Source organism: Dermacentor albipictus, chromosome 3 (genome assembly GCF_038994185.2).
Source record: "Dermacentor albipictus isolate Rhodes 1998 colony chromosome 3, USDA_Dalb.pri_finalv2, whole genome shotgun sequence".
In the NCBI taxonomy this organism is placed as follows: domain Eukaryota; kingdom Metazoa; phylum Arthropoda; class Arachnida; order Ixodida; family Ixodidae; genus Dermacentor; species Dermacentor albipictus.
The window spans coordinates 30,899,198-30,918,114 of record NC_091823.1 but is presented as its reverse complement, the minus strand read 5'-3'; the positions used below and the strand labels follow the sequence as shown (position 1 = coordinate 30,918,114).

Here is an 18,917-nt window from a genome sequence, read left to right as displayed (position 1 = left end):
CGATTGCGTAAGCTGTACCTTATAAAACATCTAAAGCCGCCAAAGTATAGGGCGCTCTGCAATATACCATTACTTCGTGAGTAGTACTTTTGCCAAACCCTCGTAAACATTGTAGTAGTTTTACGTAAGCTTGCCAATTCATGCACAATCGGACACCTTTGTAACGAAGTGTTTGGGGCATCTTAAGTCCTTTGTTATACAGATCATTTCGTCGTAAAGGTAGCGCACAGCTCACAATAGCACCAGGACAGAATCATTAATTCGTTATACAGGTCATTTCGTTGTAGAAGCGCTCGACTGTGTAAATTCGTTCGCTTGAGATGCCCTATAACAAATACAGTTAGCTTACAGAACTACTATATATGTTTCTGGTGCAGAGTTGCGGATTTGCAAACTTCGTCGTTCGATTTTTATTGAAACTTGACCGATTTTGTGCAATTTTATTGCAAAAATAAATGGTTGGTCCTAAATCAATATTATACTTCCTAAAGAGTCGCCGGAACTTTGTAAGTGCGGCAAATTTCACTCAAATTCGATCCAGCTAGTCGTTGTCTCACAAAAGCATTTCTGCGTTTCGCATGTATTTGGATAGGAAAATCGAAGTTGTTCCCGAGTTAAGATTCCCTTTAAAGTGCTTGAGTTTGTTTGAAGACGAGAGAAACATAAAAGAAATGGGAGGGGGGAGGGAGGAGGGCGCAGCAGAAGTTGGAATTGTTGTAGGTTGGCATGCTGATTCCCGAGTTCACTGACTCATATTCATTCCACATATTTCCGAGGCATGAGATGGAGCGTTAGTAAATATCGAAAAGTTTGAGCGGACGTGAGTATCGTCGGGAGTGAGTTCCGGTGAGTGGCAGTACACATGAGTGAGCACAAGTGAGCATGCAAGCTTATTCTGCCGACATATACGAAGCACTGCAAAATTAACCATATTACTGCTCCAAGAAACGCTGCAAGTCGACTTTGCTGCGCGTCGCCACTAGACATGAGATAGTTTTAGATGAAAGGGACACAGAGAGATTGTGTACGGCCCAAATCATGTAATAGCTCAGTGTTTCTTTTCATGCGCAACACGTTCCTTTAAAGGGAAGTGTCATACTTAACCACCTGCCGCTTTTGTAGCAAGGAAACTTTTGTAGAAATTTGCAACCAGAAAATTTCAACAATGATTTCGCCAATTCCGGCCCTATAACACTGATACATGAACTGCTGTGCTTGGGTTTGACCAAAATAATTTTGTTCGCTTTGTATTTTCCGTAACTACAGCCGTACTTCCAGTATAACTGCAGTAAATGATTCGTAACAACTTACTACCATAGCCTGGCGTCATAAATTCGCTCGTCTTTGTTTATTTCACAAATATATTAAAATCGTGATTTCTTCCTCCCTCTCGCATTTCTTCCCGCACTGATCATGCACAAAAAGTCGGAATATTGTTACGCAAGACGCACACATATTCACAATATTCTATTAATTAACCGGACCTCTCGAAACTGGAATCACCTTTCCAGACCAACCGCCTCGAACGTGAACCACGCCCATTCTAGCGGCGCTTTAGTTAACATTGTATTTGCAGGAACCTAACAATGTCTGTATAGTATTCATTTTTCTACACTGAACGCACTCATCTTAATAGTGCCGTTGACCTTGAGAGTAATAAAAATAAATAAATAAATAAGTAAACTGTAAGCATATTCACCACACTTTTCGTTCGTAAGTGCTCTTTGCTATTGGCGGCACTTTCGCTAATCTTATGTCCGGCATTAGGATTCGCTCCCATTCGCTCTTGCGAATAGTTCTAGCGTAATATATATTTTTTTCTTTTTTGTGTGAATATGGTTCCCGTATTCGTGCACAGTGTTCACTGGAAATCTTCATTCCCTTGCTTAACTTTATTATCTCCCCTGCAAATTATATGCGATGTTCCTCGCCATTCCTGCAAAATGCAATTTCTAGTTGCTATCAAAAACCCTCCCTCTCATCCTCTCTCTCTGTTTAGCGCGCACCAGGTCTCTTTTTGTTTAATGCGCGGAACATAGTTCAAGAAACATTGAACAAATCCTTAGTACAAAAGAGAGAGAGAGAGACATGCAGTCGCCAACTTTCCTCCTCAGGGCAAGGTCGGCACCATCTGTATCGGTGGTGCCAAAGACACTCAGCTGCTGCCAACAGGAGACAAAGGCTTCGTGGATTCCGATGGCTACGTTTATCTTACCGACCGGTCTGCGCCCAGGATCGACGGTCGCAAGGTACGTTCACTAGGGTTTGGTCCGAAGGGTATGCCATCGAAACGACGGCAGCTGCAAAGAAACGAGCAACGCGTGTATTCTTCTGGCAATGCTCATTGCCCCTTCGGCCATATGCCAAACTTCCCCGTAAAGCACCGGCGTAACTCAGTGATCAGCATTTTCAAGAAATGGTATTTCACAACATCGGCAGAATTTCAATTGGCAACGTCGAGAGGCTACTGGATCCCTTCTAATAACATAGTCATTTACGGCGCTTAGTCGTAACTTCCCTGCTACGCGTTATGAAATAGCAGTGTTTTGGAGTTATGACAAAGCGCCGTAAATGCGTATGTTGTTAGAAGCAACGTTACGTTAGAAGAGCGTTCCCCCACGACGTTACCAACTGAAAGTTGCTGAAATTCGGCCGAACTTTCGAAATGCAGTTTTGAATATGTTGGTACATTGTGGAGATATTTGACATGGCCGAAGAGGCTGTGTCCAGAATTCCTGGACATGATAAAAAAAGAAGAAAGAAAAACTGATCTAAACGATTTATAATGTGTGAAGCGCGCGCGCACACACATATGAGCTCACTTTCACATGACGTGTACATGACGTGTACATGACGTGTACATGACGTGTACATGACGTGTACATGACATGTACTGGCAAGGAGGGTATAGTGCTACCGGAACCTCGTACCAGGAAATGGCGCGAAGCTGCAGACATTACTGCCTGAGAAACCCGTATCGTTTTCCCTTTTAGCTTGATTGCCACTTTTTGACTGATGCCAACGTTACCTTTCATGAAACTTGTTTCATTTTGAGCGTTTCATTTGAAGCAGCGAAATAATTGAATGCTGGGGTTCTCGCTTCCGAAACTAATAGGCGTGAGCTTATAGATCAGTGCACCTTTTGTGGGCATAGCTCCATACAACTTGAGAACACCCAGGCACATTGAACGCGTTCTGAAACCCCAGCATTCCCGAGCGTTTTCGCATCCTCAAAAGCCTGGAATGCATCGGGCGGAATCGAAGCCGCGAAGTTGATAGTTTTCGATTGTCGGTATAAAACGCCGCAGCTAATGCGCCTACATACGCTGCAGGTCAGCCTCAGATTACGTAGCAAGCGTTGTTGTGATCGGCCATTCACCGCGCGACAACCTCCGGTCACGGCTAGCGCGATTATGGGTAATGGGCCGACGGCCTCGTCAAAATGTTCCTCAAAACGGATGACTTATGGCCAACGCGGAATTACCTCGGTCAGGTGATGTTTGCAAGGATGCGGTCCGTCACCTGTCAGTCGCCCAAATTGGCACGTCCACGCCGGGGACGGACTCAGTGTACGATCGGAGTCAGTGTGCGATGCCCCTTCTCCTGTTTGTGCCCAGTGATGTGCGGGCGTTTCCGAAAAAGCCCCCTTCGGAGGGAAAGGGCAACAGACCTCCGGAATGGTGGGGCCTGATGGCATCGGTCTCCTGACGCCGGATTGTGGGAAGTGACTGATCGATGACCACGCAGGGCATAAAAGGAGCGACGGTTAGCGAGAGTGATCGGCTGCTACAATTTCTTCATGAACTTTTTCTGTACTACTTTGAATTTTCTTGTAATTGTGTAAGTATAAACGTGTTTGTAAAACGTCCTGGATATCGGGCCCAACCCCACGTTGCCTTACTCCTCCACGAGCGAAGTACATGCCACATCTTCGGACCCCCTAGTCGCAACAGCGTGTTCACCTGCGACGCGGCGCTTGCTTGTATACCGCAGGCCGACATTGCCCTGATCACCAAGTGCCTTACCGACATACCGGTGGTGAGCGACGGCGAGGTGAGCTGGGAGCGGCTCAGCTCGCCCAAGGTCTCGCTGATCGCCTTCTATTGGAGCAAAACGCCGGGCGACACGTCGGGCGAACTCTTCCGGCCGCTCAGCTCTAAGCTGCCGAGCTGGCAGTGGATGCCGCTGCTCTGCCCGCTCGGTCCGCCGCCCCGCATACTGCCGGACAAGCGGCAGTTGCTCAAGGACTACGCCGACGCCATCGTCAAGCTGCAGCGCTGCGGCGAGGTGAACGTGACGCGCGCCGCGCCCGTCCTCATGGCTCTGGCCCGATCGCTCGGCGTGCCCGTTGGTCAGCTGATGCTGGACGCGAGCTACGTCAGCCACGTGGCCGGACAGGACGCCAACTCTGCCTCTGAAGCTGCCGCCCTCCTGGAACACATCGGATACGAGGTAAAGGCGGTGCGGAGGCGTGGTTCATATGGCCATTTCTGCGCTTAGTCCGCCGTGACATCTACAACGGTGTCTTGAACAACATCCCAAGAAAATGTTTCAAATTCAACCAAGATAGTTTCGTATGGCTTCTTCAAAAGCGTCTCGAGCGAAGGCAAAACGACGGCATGTTGCGTTTTTCATATGCCTACATATGCTTCTAAAGATCTCCATGTTCTTACGCAGGTCGCGACGGGAATTTTAGGTTATGCACTGAAAGTTGTAAAGCGCGGTGCAGGAGGCGTTCTGCCACAAGCATTTTTTAAAGAAGCGTCTATTATTACCGGATATAAAAGGAAATGAAATTTCGTGAGGCGATTATGAGAGGGAGCCGGTTACACTCAGCGGCATCCAGGCGAGCATGACCAAACTGACGTCCATCCGTGCACGCCTGCAACACTTGAGGAGTGATTGGCGGGCTCGATCCTCAAACGACGACGCCATGTTTGGGCTGATCACACACTTCGGCTTGGCAGGCGACAACTAAAACAAAGTGGGCAAACCTCGACCTGGGTGGGTTTTTTAAATGTAGTTTACTCTCTCCCCGCAGCAGAGGCTCGCTGCCGTTGCTTCGACCGGCGCTCGCGATATTCGTACTGCGCGTTCTCCCATATCGGTACCGTGGGCCCACGTGCATTTACGTAACGACCTGCTCCACTTTTGTTGCGAGAGCAATTATATGGACATTCCGGGCACATTTCCGCCGTCGCCGTGATGTTCCGTACAAAGCCCAAGTGCGATAAAGGAGGTTCTTAAAGGAGCGAGGCAATAACGTCGCGGCCGCGCGCCGTATATATGCTGTGGGTGCGAGAGAAAGCGTGCGAGGTAGTGACACTCTCCTCCTCCGCCTTCCCTCCTCCTCGTTTCTCCTCTCTTTCACGCTCCCTCCTCGACCGTGGCGCCGCCTACACTGCTCGAGCGTAGCAACGGCGCCAGGATGCACTCCTCCGTAGACGCTTCTCGAGCAAAAATGGCGCTGATGCATGGCGCGAGGGCCCACGTGATGCTATTAGGCCAATAGCGACGCGGCGTCGGCCTCAGCCAGAGCGCGCGAGTAGGAGGCGGCATTCTTCAAAGCGTGGCACTACTTTACGAAGTTTAAGGGGCTTTAAGTGGCTCCACCTCGCGCACTCAAGGGAGGAAGGGGGGTAGGAAGCGCGCTGTCTTCCATCGCGCGCAAGGCAGAACTGGAGGAGGGGGGTACTCCGGCTGCGGCTGCATATGACGCGGCTAGATGTAGGGATGTAGGGTAGATGTAGGACCTCAGACCTCAGTGCGCATATATAGATTCGATACCCACCGCAGAGCGCTTTCAAAACAAGGCCCGCGCGGCCGCGCTTAACCGTACCTTATACAGGTAGTAGGTGCGGCTTAAAGCTGTTAAAGCGTACCAGTTTCACGATGGTGATCTCTCGCATCGTGCAGCATCTGCGGAGGCGGTTTCTTTACTACGCGCGCGCGCTTGGTTTTCTCAGGTTGTTTGCGTTGCTGCTATTTGTGCGATGGAGCTTGTGACATGAAGGCGGCAATTGTGACGTCATCTCTGCTAGCGGGGCGAGTGGTGACTCTAGAAGCGCGCGCGTGCTTCTGTTTGAATGTTGAACTGTTCTGGCGGCGTACGTAGGTGCAACATACAGGGTGTTTTAGCGACAGCTTAAAAAAATTTGGCGGTTGCCTGTGGCAGGTAGCACAATTCTAATTCATGATGTCGTCTACTTGAAGAGGCGGACATTACTTGCACAAAGAATTGAAAAACATAATTGACTAATCAACAAAAACTCACTAATTAAGTTTATAGCTAATTACCTCATGGCCCACACTGGAATTTACAAATTCTAGCCGTAGAGTTCGCAAGGCGGGTACACTTGGAACGAATTTTCTGGATGACACCAATTTCGGGTTATTAATTGTCGAACTTTGCAGAGAAATGCATTGGCGTTCCATTTACCTTTGTGCTTCAGTGCATAAAACGACGCCTTGTTAAAGGGACACTAAAGGCAAACATTAAGTCAAGCTAAAGTGATAGATTGGAACTCGAGAACCTCTAAGGCGTCAGTATTATCGTGAACAGAGCCTTAATAATTGAGAAATCGAGGTAAATGCAGGACATGATTAGAGACTCCCCGGGACATTCAAGCACTTGCCCGATGACGAAAGCACTCCTCAGTTAAATTCTGTCACTAGTACTCAACTACGCATTGCAAAAAACATTCTCGTATTGTAAGATGAAACAGAATACTACTTGTCTAGTTCCATTTCATGTCCCCTTTACTGCTATGGTTTTTTTCCTGTGTTTCCATATATCTATTGCCTTGGTTTATCCATATACCAAGGTATTTATATTCTGTTACCTGAGATATTTGCTGGCCCTGTATTGACAGTTATGTTCACTGTTCTCATTGAATACCATAACACCTGATTGTTTAGCGCTAAATTTCATACCTGAATTCTCGCCTTCCTGTCCACAGATATTAGCCAGTCGTTGCAGGTCGAGCTAGCAACACAATGTCGCCCGCATAAAACAAACCTGGAACCTGCTGCGCTACTACTGTACCCGGCTGTTTGTATGAGAAATTAAACCCGATATTAATTTCCTCAAGCGCCCTTTCCATCCTTACCATGTACATCATAAGCAGCAGCGGGGATAAAGGGCACCCCTCCCTCAGTCGCTTGTTGATATCAACATTCTCCTCGCTCCTCATTCATCTCTTCCCATTCATTCTCATTATCGCTGGTACAGCACCAATCAGCGGCGATTGAAATGGACAGTCCACTAAGTGGACAGTCACAGAATACTCTCCCTAGCTGACATGTGATCCATAATCCTTCACGCATGTATGGGCCGTGTACAGAAAGTTTATAGGCATTAGTCGGCAAGAAGTACATATGTATTAGGCTGTCCCATACGGAAAAGTCCCATATACCATATTCCTGTATATGGTCACATGGGTTTACATGGGAACTCGCACGTTTTCCTGCAGGCCCTATTGGATCATGTATGATTACGGGTGCTGGCCATATGGGGCATACATAATCTTTCAATTGAGGTGTAAGTCCACATGACTCTCTGTCGCTCTGTGATCTCTAGGGCACAATTAACCCTTGCGTAAATTGTCAAAATAAGTCCTTGAGCGCGGGAAGCCCGCGGATTCTTCGCTGTACTTACACAGCTAGCGTCTCGACGCAGGTGAGCGCGGCCGAGCTGGCCGAGGTGCCCCTGCGCCATCTGGTGGAGCGCGCGGCATGCACGATGGTGCTGCCTGGAGCGCGCCGACTGCAAGTCTCGCTCCTGGACGCAAACACGGCGTTCGACGAGGTGGCCGACCTGGTGGCGCGCAGCTTCACGTCCAAGAACCGGCTCGACCTGACGGTGCACAACACCGAGGAACAGCACCGGCGAAGCCTGAGACACCTGTGGCCGCAGCTGATCGACGACGCCGCCACGAGGCTCGTGCGCGACGCAGATACGGGAAAACTACTCGCCGTGAGCGTCTGCTGCGACTTCAGCACCCCGCAAACGGTCGGTGGTAATAAACACTTGAACGACACGGCTAGACCTTCTTTAACAGCCATACGCTCCCGTTACATCGACGAAATGTACAATTCATCTACTATTGCAGCTGGCAGCTACGAGGATAATGTGGAAGACACGGACGAAAACAGCCGCGCTAGTGGCGACGTCTTGTGGCGCAGTAGTGTTGAACATGAGTGCATTAGAAACATTTCTGTGTTGCACGAGTCCTATAAGAGAGACAGAGACACTGGCGCCCAAGAAGACATAAATATATACCTTTGATTATGACGATTATGTCGCTTCGCTCACGCATGTGCGCTGGCAGATAAGTGGAGTATATCGATTGTACCAGGTGAAAATATTCCTACTGGTTTTCAAGTGGTACTAATGGTTTTCAAGTGGTGTGAACTGCTCTGATGTGGTCCCAGTTGAAAAGCTATAATGGTCTGTTGCCGGTTTCAAGTGGTCCCAGTAGAAGCTAGGCTATTGGTCTTCAACTGGAATTGTGCTGGTTTTCAAGTGGGAGAACTGCTCTGATGTGACCCTAACTGCAATAAGAATTTTGCGCTCCTTGGTACTAGACAGATTCAGAAAACACTATGTTTTAGCATAGCATAGACGTACTAGTGTAAATGGATACGTAAATATAGAAAGAGCTGTAGGCATGCGAAGTTGCCTATATCATGTGGCACTGTGTTCAGCCAAAGCGTGCGCCTTCATTGCAAAGAATGGCCATTTCTTACTTATCTGTTGGCGTGAGCGTGTCGAAAACGGCATGATTATCATGCGGCGCTGTTTCTGTAATTATTCAATGGTGCCCTTTTTTTCCTTGCGTGGGGAGGCGTTGGGTGGGGTAATTGTGCAAGACAACAATGTTACGCATTCTGGTTCAACGACGAGTCACAACATGTATATAGCACGTACGATAACGTGGCTGCTCCCGTACTGCAGGATTACCTTGAGCTATCACATAAAGGCACCAAGCTGGTTTATATATATTTTTACTGTCTGGAATATTCATAGCGCTAAAGCGCAATCTGAAAGAGACGGACAGTATGCTTGCACTGGAACTGATGTCCTGCCATAAGCGAGCCCTTTTAGCTGCTCAAGCAGTATCAAAGTCTGTGACCCGAGATCCAAGGTAGACATCCCGAGGCGCTGTATGCCGAGGATCGGTGATTGCTCGCATGTCAACCGCCATAGGTAGATGTATAACTAAAATTTTCAATTATATATAACTTTGTACAAAAAGCGTGGAAAGATGCAACACGTACGAAGGACAATGCCTTCCGTTGTTTTTGACGTGTCTAAAAGAGGAAAAGGGATGTGTAGCTACTGCCCCGACGCAGATACCGCATCTGCTGTGTGACTTCATGTTCTGGAGCTTGTCCTTGCCCATGCAGCCCTTGTTCGGTGCTCACATTGTGCTTATATTACATCGCCGCCAACAGGCGCCCGCCAACATGGCGGAATCGTTCCTGGCCATCGCCGAGTTAAACGAGTCGATGGAGCAACCCCTGCGCGCGGCTGTCAAGGCGCTGGACCGACGCTTGCTGCTGCTGTTCATGGTGGGCACCGGCACCGACCACCACGCTGACAACATCGCGCTCGTCCGGCTGCTAATGGCGAACACAATGAGCGACGCTAGAGCGCTGCGCTACCACGGCGTCTGCAGCATCAACTCCCACCTGGTCACCAACGTAAGTACAATACAGGACTGTGCATGTACCGAGACACGCACCGGCAAAACCAGACGAGGATGAGACACTGCAGCGCAAGTCTAGATTCGATTTTTGCAAATATGCATTTGGTGTTTTTTTTTTTTTCTTACAGCGAAGCTGTATACCTTTACCGCCCAAGATAGTTTTCGTGTCGTAAGCAAGAAAACTCGCCATACGTGTGCCGATATCCCGGAGATAGTGCAATGACAGCCTGGCGCACGGCGTAGGTGAAGCAGGCGTTAAGCACTCCCACGGCCGCTGGATAAAAAAAGAAAGCGGCCGTGGCACTCCCCATACGTGCGCCGACCCCGAAAACGGTACAATACCGGCCCGACGCGCAGCGGAGGTGAAGCAGGCGTTAAGCACTCCCACGGCCGCTGGATAAAAAAAGAAAGCGGCCGTGGCACTCCCCATACGTGCGCCGACCCCGAAAACGGTACAATACCGGCCCGACGCGCAGCGGAGGTGAAGCAGGCGTTAAGCACTCCTCATACGTGGGCCAATCCCGAAGATAGTGCAATACCGGCCCGACGCGCGGTGGAGGTGAAGCAGATGTTAATCACTCCTTATACGTGGGCCGATACCGAAAATAGTGCAATACCGGGCCGACCCGCGACGGTGGTGAAGCAGGCGTGAATTAAGCACTCCCCATACGTGGGCCGATCCCGAAGATAGTGAAATGCCGGGCCGACCCACGGCGGAGGTGCAGTTCGCCATTAAGGGGCCCACATACACAGCTTCGCTGGTCATCTTTCTTCACATGGTGGAAGGGCACTGATTTTTTTTAACCTACACTTTATGCAGGCTCGTGTAGCCGAGTGTAGTATAGTTTAGTGCCGGACAAAGACTATGACATCGTGTGACGCACTTGGATTGTTGGGCCGTAGCCAATCGGAGCAGACAGCACGTCGTATTCTGCATCAGTAAACGAAAAGCGCCTGACTTCGCTGGCCGCGTATATGCCCTTGCCTGAAAGTAAACGTCAACGTGAGTTTCCTTTCATCAACATATCTAGACAAACAGGAGCGAAATACATCGCGAATGCGCAGTGAACGAAGACAACTTCTTAATGCTCCGCGCTGTACACAACGTACAGTCTGAAACAGCCCGCACGATCCGTGAGTAAGATAATTTTATCTCTTCGAAAAATTAGCTCACCTTCACTGATAAATGGTCATGCCAGCACTTCGCTACCGTCCTTGCAGGGAATATTCACTATATCGTCGCTGTATCAGCACCGACTGTCAGTGTTTAACGCTTGCTTCACTTCCGCCGCGTGTCGGCCCGGTATTGTACTATCTTGAGGATCGACCTACGTATGGGGAGTGCTTAAAAGGGCCCTGAACCACCCCTCCGGCTTCGTGAAATAACATAGTCCGCGGGTAGCATACGCTGTTGTGAACATCTTAGCCAAGTTCTGCTGTCGTGCGCGGCCCGCGGAGGTCGCAAGCGGTGAGCGAAGTCACCTTTTTGTCAATCGGTCTCGTTTCGAAAACCTCATGATCCTCGGTCTCTTCTGTGTGCTTTATTTCGTCATAAAGCACACTCCAATACGCGACTGCTATTGGTCGCTGCGCTCGCCTACACCGCGGCCGCCGCTAGGTGCCGCCACGAGTCCAGCGGCTAAGCGCATAGTTTCCTAAACTCTATGGCTAAGCGCACTGCGGCTCTCTGAGGACAGCAGCGTTTGGCTTACGTTTAGCGCGGCATAGGCACCAAGTCGGAAATTTGAACTGCGCGCCACGATGACGTTTCCGCCGTAGCCTTCACAGTGCAAGGCATTGGAGGAGGAAGGGGAGCACAGCTGAGGCCGTGTTTGATTGCCGATAACCCCGCTTCTGCTGAACGCATTGAAGTACTTTTTGCGGCAAAGTGGTTCTGAAATTGCCTATCTTCACTTCAAATGTCTTTCTCCACTTCGATTAAAGGGGTTCAGGGCCCCTTAGCTCGGGTGCTCCTATCTAAATACATGTAAAAGGAGAGTTCGTTATTCTTGGCAACCATTGCAACAAATTTGGCGAGGTTTGTTGCATTTAAAAGACCCTTAAAATCTAGTGACTGTTGGTTTCGAATTTTTTATTTAGGTCGTTAATTTTTTTCATTAAAAAGTGACAAAAAATCTAATTTCCTTTAGAAAACGAAACTATGAAATTTACAACTCTATCTCAGCAATGAAAAATGATATCAAAATTATGTGAATTGCATGTGATATTACATCTAAAGTGACAAAATTGACGTCACGCATGAATCTCAAAAAGTTCAGTAATATAAAGATACAAATTTTGCAGAACCCTTGCACACAATGCACAACTCACATAAGACAAAATGACATATCAGATCTGTATGCTTTCAAGATCTAATGGATGCCGTTTACAGAACTGCGATATCTGTTCTTGATGCTGCGTTACTAATTTGTAAACTTCGCGCTTCTATTTTTTCGAACTATCGAATTTTTAAAAATCTTTTTAACTTAAGGTGCTGAATTGACATTCCGCTTCCAACAGTCACTAGAACTTAACTTTCTCTCTCAAATGCAACAAATTCAATTAAAATAGGTCCAGGGGTTATCCCAGAAAAACGTTTTTGCATATTTGAATAGGCCGCATCGGAGTTAATTGGGCACGAGCTAACTTCCTCTTAAAGCCTGCGACAAAATGGCGCCACACGCTTGCAACGCCAGCCAGCCTGTTGTCTGCTGCTTACATTCACGAAACCACAGTGTAGAAGCTGTAGTTTTCATGCCACACTACATCTATAAAAAATGGCTTCGTGTAGGTGGGCGGAATTATACTTTTCTACACCAAGTAAAAGAATGGCGACTTCCTGCGCTAGCTACACTCATGTAGCCAGTGTAGGCAAAAAAAAATTAAAAAGTAGCCCTGTTACAGGAGCGCGAAATTGGTAACATAGGTGCACGTTTGATTGCGTCGTGCATGTGGCTACGTCCTGGATTTCTCATTCACTGCGTCCTTGTGCTGCCCTCTTGTATACATTTTTATTAGTACCGTGCTGTATTTCTCTTTGCGTTGTTGTTGCTGGTTCGTCTTCTCATAAGTGCTTCAACTTGGTCAAGCCTTAAAACTTCTGTAGTGCAGCCGTGAGCATCTGCTGATGAAATGCACGGCACAGCCGCTTAATGCAAAGGCACAGACCTTGCTTTTGCATCGAGCGGCCATGCGTATGGACGTATGGCAATGGTGTCTGAGTGGAAACGTGCAGATGTGTAGTGCAAACTGTACTTTTCCATTTACAGAACTGCAGCACCATAATTAGAGCAAAAGCGCTATTACTGAAAAAAATGGTCAACACTCACGTTTTGAATTTCGTGCACAAAACGCGGTGCCGATGAGGTGAGTGTGACGTCACAGAGATCATTGTACAGGGTCCAGAATATTTGGCTGCGCGCATTCAAAAATAGATTTTGCGCTCCCCGCTGTACTGTTCTTGCTCAAATTTTGCAGAACAATGGCATATTGGTGTTGACTTCGTTCAGACTAACGAGACCTGGCACAGTTAATTGCCTGGCTTCTAAGAAAAAAGTGCTAATTTGCCTGCACCAATGGGGACATGAACTGCTGCCATGACAGCACAACCATAAACTTGTGTCGCCACCTGTCATCATCTGCAGAAAGCAGCCTTTCAAGAAGGGCAGTCACCTGTACCAGGCGATAGAAACTCTACGGTTCCAGGAGTGGGCAACACACGGCAGCCCTCCCTGAAACGTTGCTATCTGCAGATGACAGCAGGTGGCGACGCAAGTTTGTGCCAAGGCTGGCTTTTCAGACGCCATTTTTTCTATAGATGAAAACAGTTTCTCATTTTTGTCTTAAAAAACAGGCGACTAATCGTGCCAAGTGTTATACTAAACGAAGTCGATGCCAAAATGCGATTGTTCTGCAAATGTTGAGCAAGAACAGAGCAGCAGTGAGTGCAAAATATTTCGTTGAACATGCACAGCCAAATATTCAGGACCCCGTACTTTCTCGAGAACAATGAGAGGGAATCGGAGGGCTCAATTTTTTTGTCCGAGAGTAGCCAGGTCCTTTCGTAAACAATAAGAAAGCAGCGTAATTCATCTTTCAGGAAAATTCTGCAGTGGGCTAGTTGGTTGGACCTAATAAATGCTGTTGCGCAGAGTGACAAAGAGACAGGACTTAAACAAGAAATTTCACATGACACCTGAGTGCTCAGCTGTCCATGTGGTGTTTTCTTGCTTAAGTCCTGTCCCCTCGTCGCTCTGCGCAACAGTGTTAATTTATCTTTAGCCCTGAGCAGATGCAGTAAAAACTCATGATCTCACGGAATGCTCAAGCGGGAATCTCGAAGTGGCATTGGCGCTTAATTGTCTTTCGCTTATGTCCTTTAGACGTGAAACCATTTAACTCGTAGTACAGTCGCATGTTTGGAGTTCTCAAAGTATGTTAAGTGTGCCGATCAATGAGGTATTGTAAAAGCAAATATGGTATATATATGGCAGTGGATAAACAGTATAATGTCATAGACACTAGGCTACCATGACGGTTCTGTCTGTAAATAAAAAGGAACTGCAGAACCTTGCCATTCTGCGCACTGCACCTCAACATGTTTGATACAATAACCAGTCAGCTAATAGCCATGCACTACAGTGTTGCCAGATTCTGTTTCCCATGCAATATCACCCAATTGGTGGTTGACCAAAAATGAACTTAATACACATTTTAAAGTCAGCCTTACAAACTTATCTAGCGAGGCGCTAGGATCTGTATAGCTGTTATAGTGTTTGAATTGTGCAATGTACAAAGGCAAAATATAGTAATCTTCGTGGGCACCTTTTTAGGTACAAAATTTTTACAAAGAGTATTGTGCTGTAGCTTGTTCAGCTCTTTGAAGATCACCAAGTGCCAATATCTCGTCAAACAATATGTACAATTACTAGAACTATACAGAAAGATTAGAGCATTTCAACTAATTTTTTCTCTCGATTCCCTGAGATATAACCTCGTACTTTTGCAACTACTGCTGGGAGATGGATGTTGCAACTTCAAGTACGTATCAGCACTGTACATACTTTCAAGAATATGTATGCCAAATTTCGTTAGTATAAGACAATTCTAAATGTACAAGGTTATTTTCATGCGATCGCAAAAAAAAAAAAAATTGTTGAAGTGTTGTAATGTTTTTTTTTATAGTTGCAGTAATTGTAGGTGCTGTCTGAATAGGCATTGAAACTTAGCGGTCCACAATGAGCTAAATAAGCTACAGCTATGGTGTTGGGCTGCTGAGCACGAGGTCACAGGACGGAATCCTGGCCACGGCGGCTGCATTTCGATGGAGACAAAATGCGGAAACACCCGTGTACTTAGATTTAGGTGCAGGTTAAAGAACCCCAGGTGGTCAAAATTTCTGGAGTCCTCCACTGCGGTGTTCCTCATAATCACAAAGTGGTTTTGACACGTAAAACCCCATCATTTAATTTTTAAATAAGCTACAGAACAAAGCTTTTTGCATTTGTTACACCAATAAAATGCCCACAAAATCACTATTTTGCCATTGTGTAAGACATAACTCAAGAACAATAGCGGCTACACAGAAACTAATCACATATTTGAAATCTGCTTTTAATGCTCTATAATGGTTAGATTTTCAAATCTATAGTAAAATTATTTAAAAAATGTTTTTTCAAGGAGTGTTTCCCCTTAAGTTTTGCTACACTGCATCTCACCCCCTGTTGGGGGGCCCTTCCACTCCAGACGCCCAAGGTGTCCCCTGCAATCCTCTTTAGTGAAGTGACCGAGATCAGAGCCATATACGTTAATTGACGTCTGACTGTTACTTAGCTGTGGCAGCAACAGAGTGAGCCAGGGCCTGTGGCTGTTGCCCGTGCTCTGGTCACTTTCGTCTTCATTTCTTACATGCATACTCTAAAATAAAAGTTTCGTTTAGTTTCACATGTAGCAGGCAACGTCGTGAAGGCTAAAGATATTTCTGTCATTGTTCGCACCTGCAACCAAAAACTAGTGCGTCACATATGAAAGAAAGATATAGGCACGCTTGTTCTAATTCTATGTAAAATTAAGTTTCATACTTCGACATTGCGAAACATGACGTATTCATCACATGAAAGAGTCGAATGGCTATTTGCTACCAAATGAGCAAAGCGACCTACGTTTCTGTGACCAGATGTCATAGCGCATCATTTTGAACTCTCAACCAAAACATTAGTACGTCACACACTCGAAGCACAAAGACGCAGAAAAAAAATACGTAATCTGATATAAAGTTGTGTCTTCAAGTTATAGTTGTAATATGTGAAGCAGTTCTTTCGTGGAAATTATCCAGATTTTTAAAAAAAAGGAAGAAAACCGTGAAACACAGAGTGAGTGCAGGTGGCATGACAGTCATAGTTGTTTAACATGAGAGAAAACACTCAACACGTGGTATAGCACTGCTCTTGAGAAACACCACTTCATCTGCTTTGATACTCCTATATGTTTAGTACTATTAATTTCACAATCTACCAACTGATCACCTTACATACGAACACGGCGTTTGCTAATTCAGTAGTGTTTTTATATATATGCTCAATCATGTTACAGTTTACACTGTGTTCTCCATTACAGGCACAGGCCATAATTTGAATCTGCAGTGGCAGGAAAGTTATGGTTCATGTGCTTGTGTGTATGACATGCTTTTGATTACTGTGACAATTGCAGCTGCATGCTGCTGATAACGAGTTGTGTATCGGGAAACCAAAGCTCACGTGCCTAAACATCCTTGAATGAAAAAAATAATAAATCCCGACAATACAAGCCAGGCTGCTACCATAATCATAGGGCTCTGTGCAGGTAATCACGCAGTGCTGGTTCCAGTTCGACGTGTTCGACGAAGCCCCAGTCGCTGGCTTTGAGTACTGCGGCCGCCAACCGTTCGCCAATATCCCCACGGGCACGCTGATTACATCGGTGTGCAAGTTCCTGGATCCCAGCTAGCCCCATCATGCACACTTCCTTTAAGAGAAACTTGAGAATATCGCAACAGCCCGGTGCAACAGTGTGGGCAGATTGTTTGCCAATGAGGGACACAATGGTGTGCATGTTATAGGGGTTTTAACCTAGGCAAACTATTGCCTAATTGCTGCCATGAAAATTGGAACTCCCGGCTGGACAGCCAGAGTCTTGTGCAATAAAAGCAACGAGATCGTTTCTTGTTTGATGCTTTGTCACAGATTGTGTATTCATTGTCAGAAAGCATTTGAAAAAGTGTATATACATCATGACCAATTCAGGTTGGCACTTGCAAACAAATATGCAGCCTTAGAACAGAAAGATGATGACATAGAGGCAATGAATGAAACTGTAACTAGCCTGGCTTCAGAAGCAGCAATTGAAGTGGGAGGTCAGGTACCAAGGGAACCAGTAGGTAAGCTCTCCCAAGTAACATGGGACCTAATAAAGAAACGGCAAAGAATGCAAGTGTCCAACTCAAGAGATCAGATAGAATTCACAGAACTAATCAACAAGGAGAAAATACGGGATATTCGACACTATAACGTGAGAAAGACTGAATAAGCCGTAAAAAATGGACGCAGCCTGAAATCGGTGAAAAGGAAACTAGGCATCGAACAAACCAAGATTTATGCACTAAAAGATAGGCAGGGTAACGTCATAAGCAATGTCAAAGATATAGTAAAAGCAGCGAAAGTATTCTATACTGACCTGTACCCAGAGGAGTCGGGATACCTCCATTACGAACAGTAATGAAAAGGTTACAGAGGCTCCTTCTATAACTAGCGATGAAGTTAGAAGGGCCTTGCAAGACAAGAAATGGGGAAAAGCGGCAGGAGAAGATGGACTACAAGTCTATTTAATCAAAGATGGAGGAGACATAATGCTCGAAAAACTAGCGGCCCCTTATACAAACTGACTTGACTTCAAGGTTCCCACAGAACTCGAAGAATGCCAACATTATACTAATCCACAAAAAAAGGGAGATGTTAAAGAATTGAAAAATTATAAGCCCATTAGCTTACTTCCAATATTATATAAAATATTCACCAAGATAATCTCCAATAGAATAAGGGCAACACTGGACTTTAGTCAACCAAGGGTACAGGCAGGTTTTGGGAAGGATGGATCACATCCATGTCATCAATCGGGTAATCGAGAAATCCGTAGAGTAAAATCAGCCTCTCTCTATGGCTTTCAGAGATTACGAAAAGGCATTTGATTCAGCAGAGATACCAACAGTCATAGTGGCATTACGTAATCGAGGAGTACACAACGTTTACGTAAATACCTTCGAAAATATCTACAGAGGTTCTACAGCTACCTTAATTCTACATAAGAAAAGCAGGAAGATACCTATAAAGAAAGGGGTCAGACAGGGAGACACAATCTCTCTAATGCGTGTGTGCTTGGAAGAAGTATATAATCTATTAAACTGGGAAGGCTTAGTAGTAAGGATCAACAGGGAGTATCTCGGCAACCTTCGATTTGCAGATGACTTTGTCCTGTTCAGCAACACCGAGGACGAGTTACAACAAATGATTGAGGACCTTAACAGAGAGAGTATAAGAGTGGGCTTGAAGATTAATGTGCGGAAGAAAAAGATAATGGTCAATAGCCGGGCAAGGGAACAAGAGTTCAGGATCGCCAGTCAGCCTCTAGAGTATGAAGGAGTACGTTTACCTAGGTCAATTACTCATGAGAAGGAAATTTACATAATAAAAGTGGGTTGGAGTGCATATGGCAGACATTGTCAGATCCTGACTGGAAGCTTACCAGTATCATTAAAAAGAAAGGTGTACAATGAATGCATTCCACCGGTGCTGACATATGGGGCAGAAACTTGGAGACTGACAAAGAAGCTTGAGAACAAGTTTAGGACCGGGCAAAGAGCGATGGAATTAAGAATGTCGTGTCAAGAGACGGGAAGAGCAGTTTGGATCAGAGAGCAGACATGTATAGCCAATATTCCAATTGACATTAAGAGAAAAAAATGAGGAGCTGGACAGGTCATGTAATGCATAGGTTATATAACCGGTGGACCACTAGAGTTACAGAATGGGTGACAAGAGAAGGGAAGCGCAGTCAAGAACGGCAGAAGACAAGGTAGGGCGATGAAATTAAGAATTCACAGGTGCAAGCTGGAATCGGTTGGTGCAGGACAAGGGTAATTGCAGATCGCAGGGAGAGGCCTTCATCCTGCAATGG

The 18,917-nt window shown here is 46.3% G+C and overlaps 1 protein-coding gene across 1 annotated transcript in view; it reads left to right on the top strand.

Moving 5' to 3' along the window:
• Positions 1-16,927, top strand: part of LOC135909703 (mycosubtilin synthase subunit C-like) — a 32,865-nt gene extending 15,938 nt beyond the window's left edge. Inside the window, exons 6-10 of the mRNA XM_065441744.1 lie at positions 2,115-2,249; positions 3,994-4,452; positions 7,679-8,011; positions 9,457-9,705; positions 16,551-16,927. Coding sequence (XP_065297816.1) covers positions 2,115-2,249; positions 3,994-4,452; positions 7,679-8,011; positions 9,457-9,705; positions 16,551-16,694 — 1,320 coding nt within the window. The 3' untranslated portion in view covers positions 16,695-16,927. The remainder of the gene's footprint in view (positions 1-2,114; positions 2,250-3,993; positions 4,453-7,678; positions 8,012-9,456; positions 9,706-16,550) is intronic.
• The last annotated feature ends 1,990 nt before the right edge of the window (positions 16,928-18,917 follow it).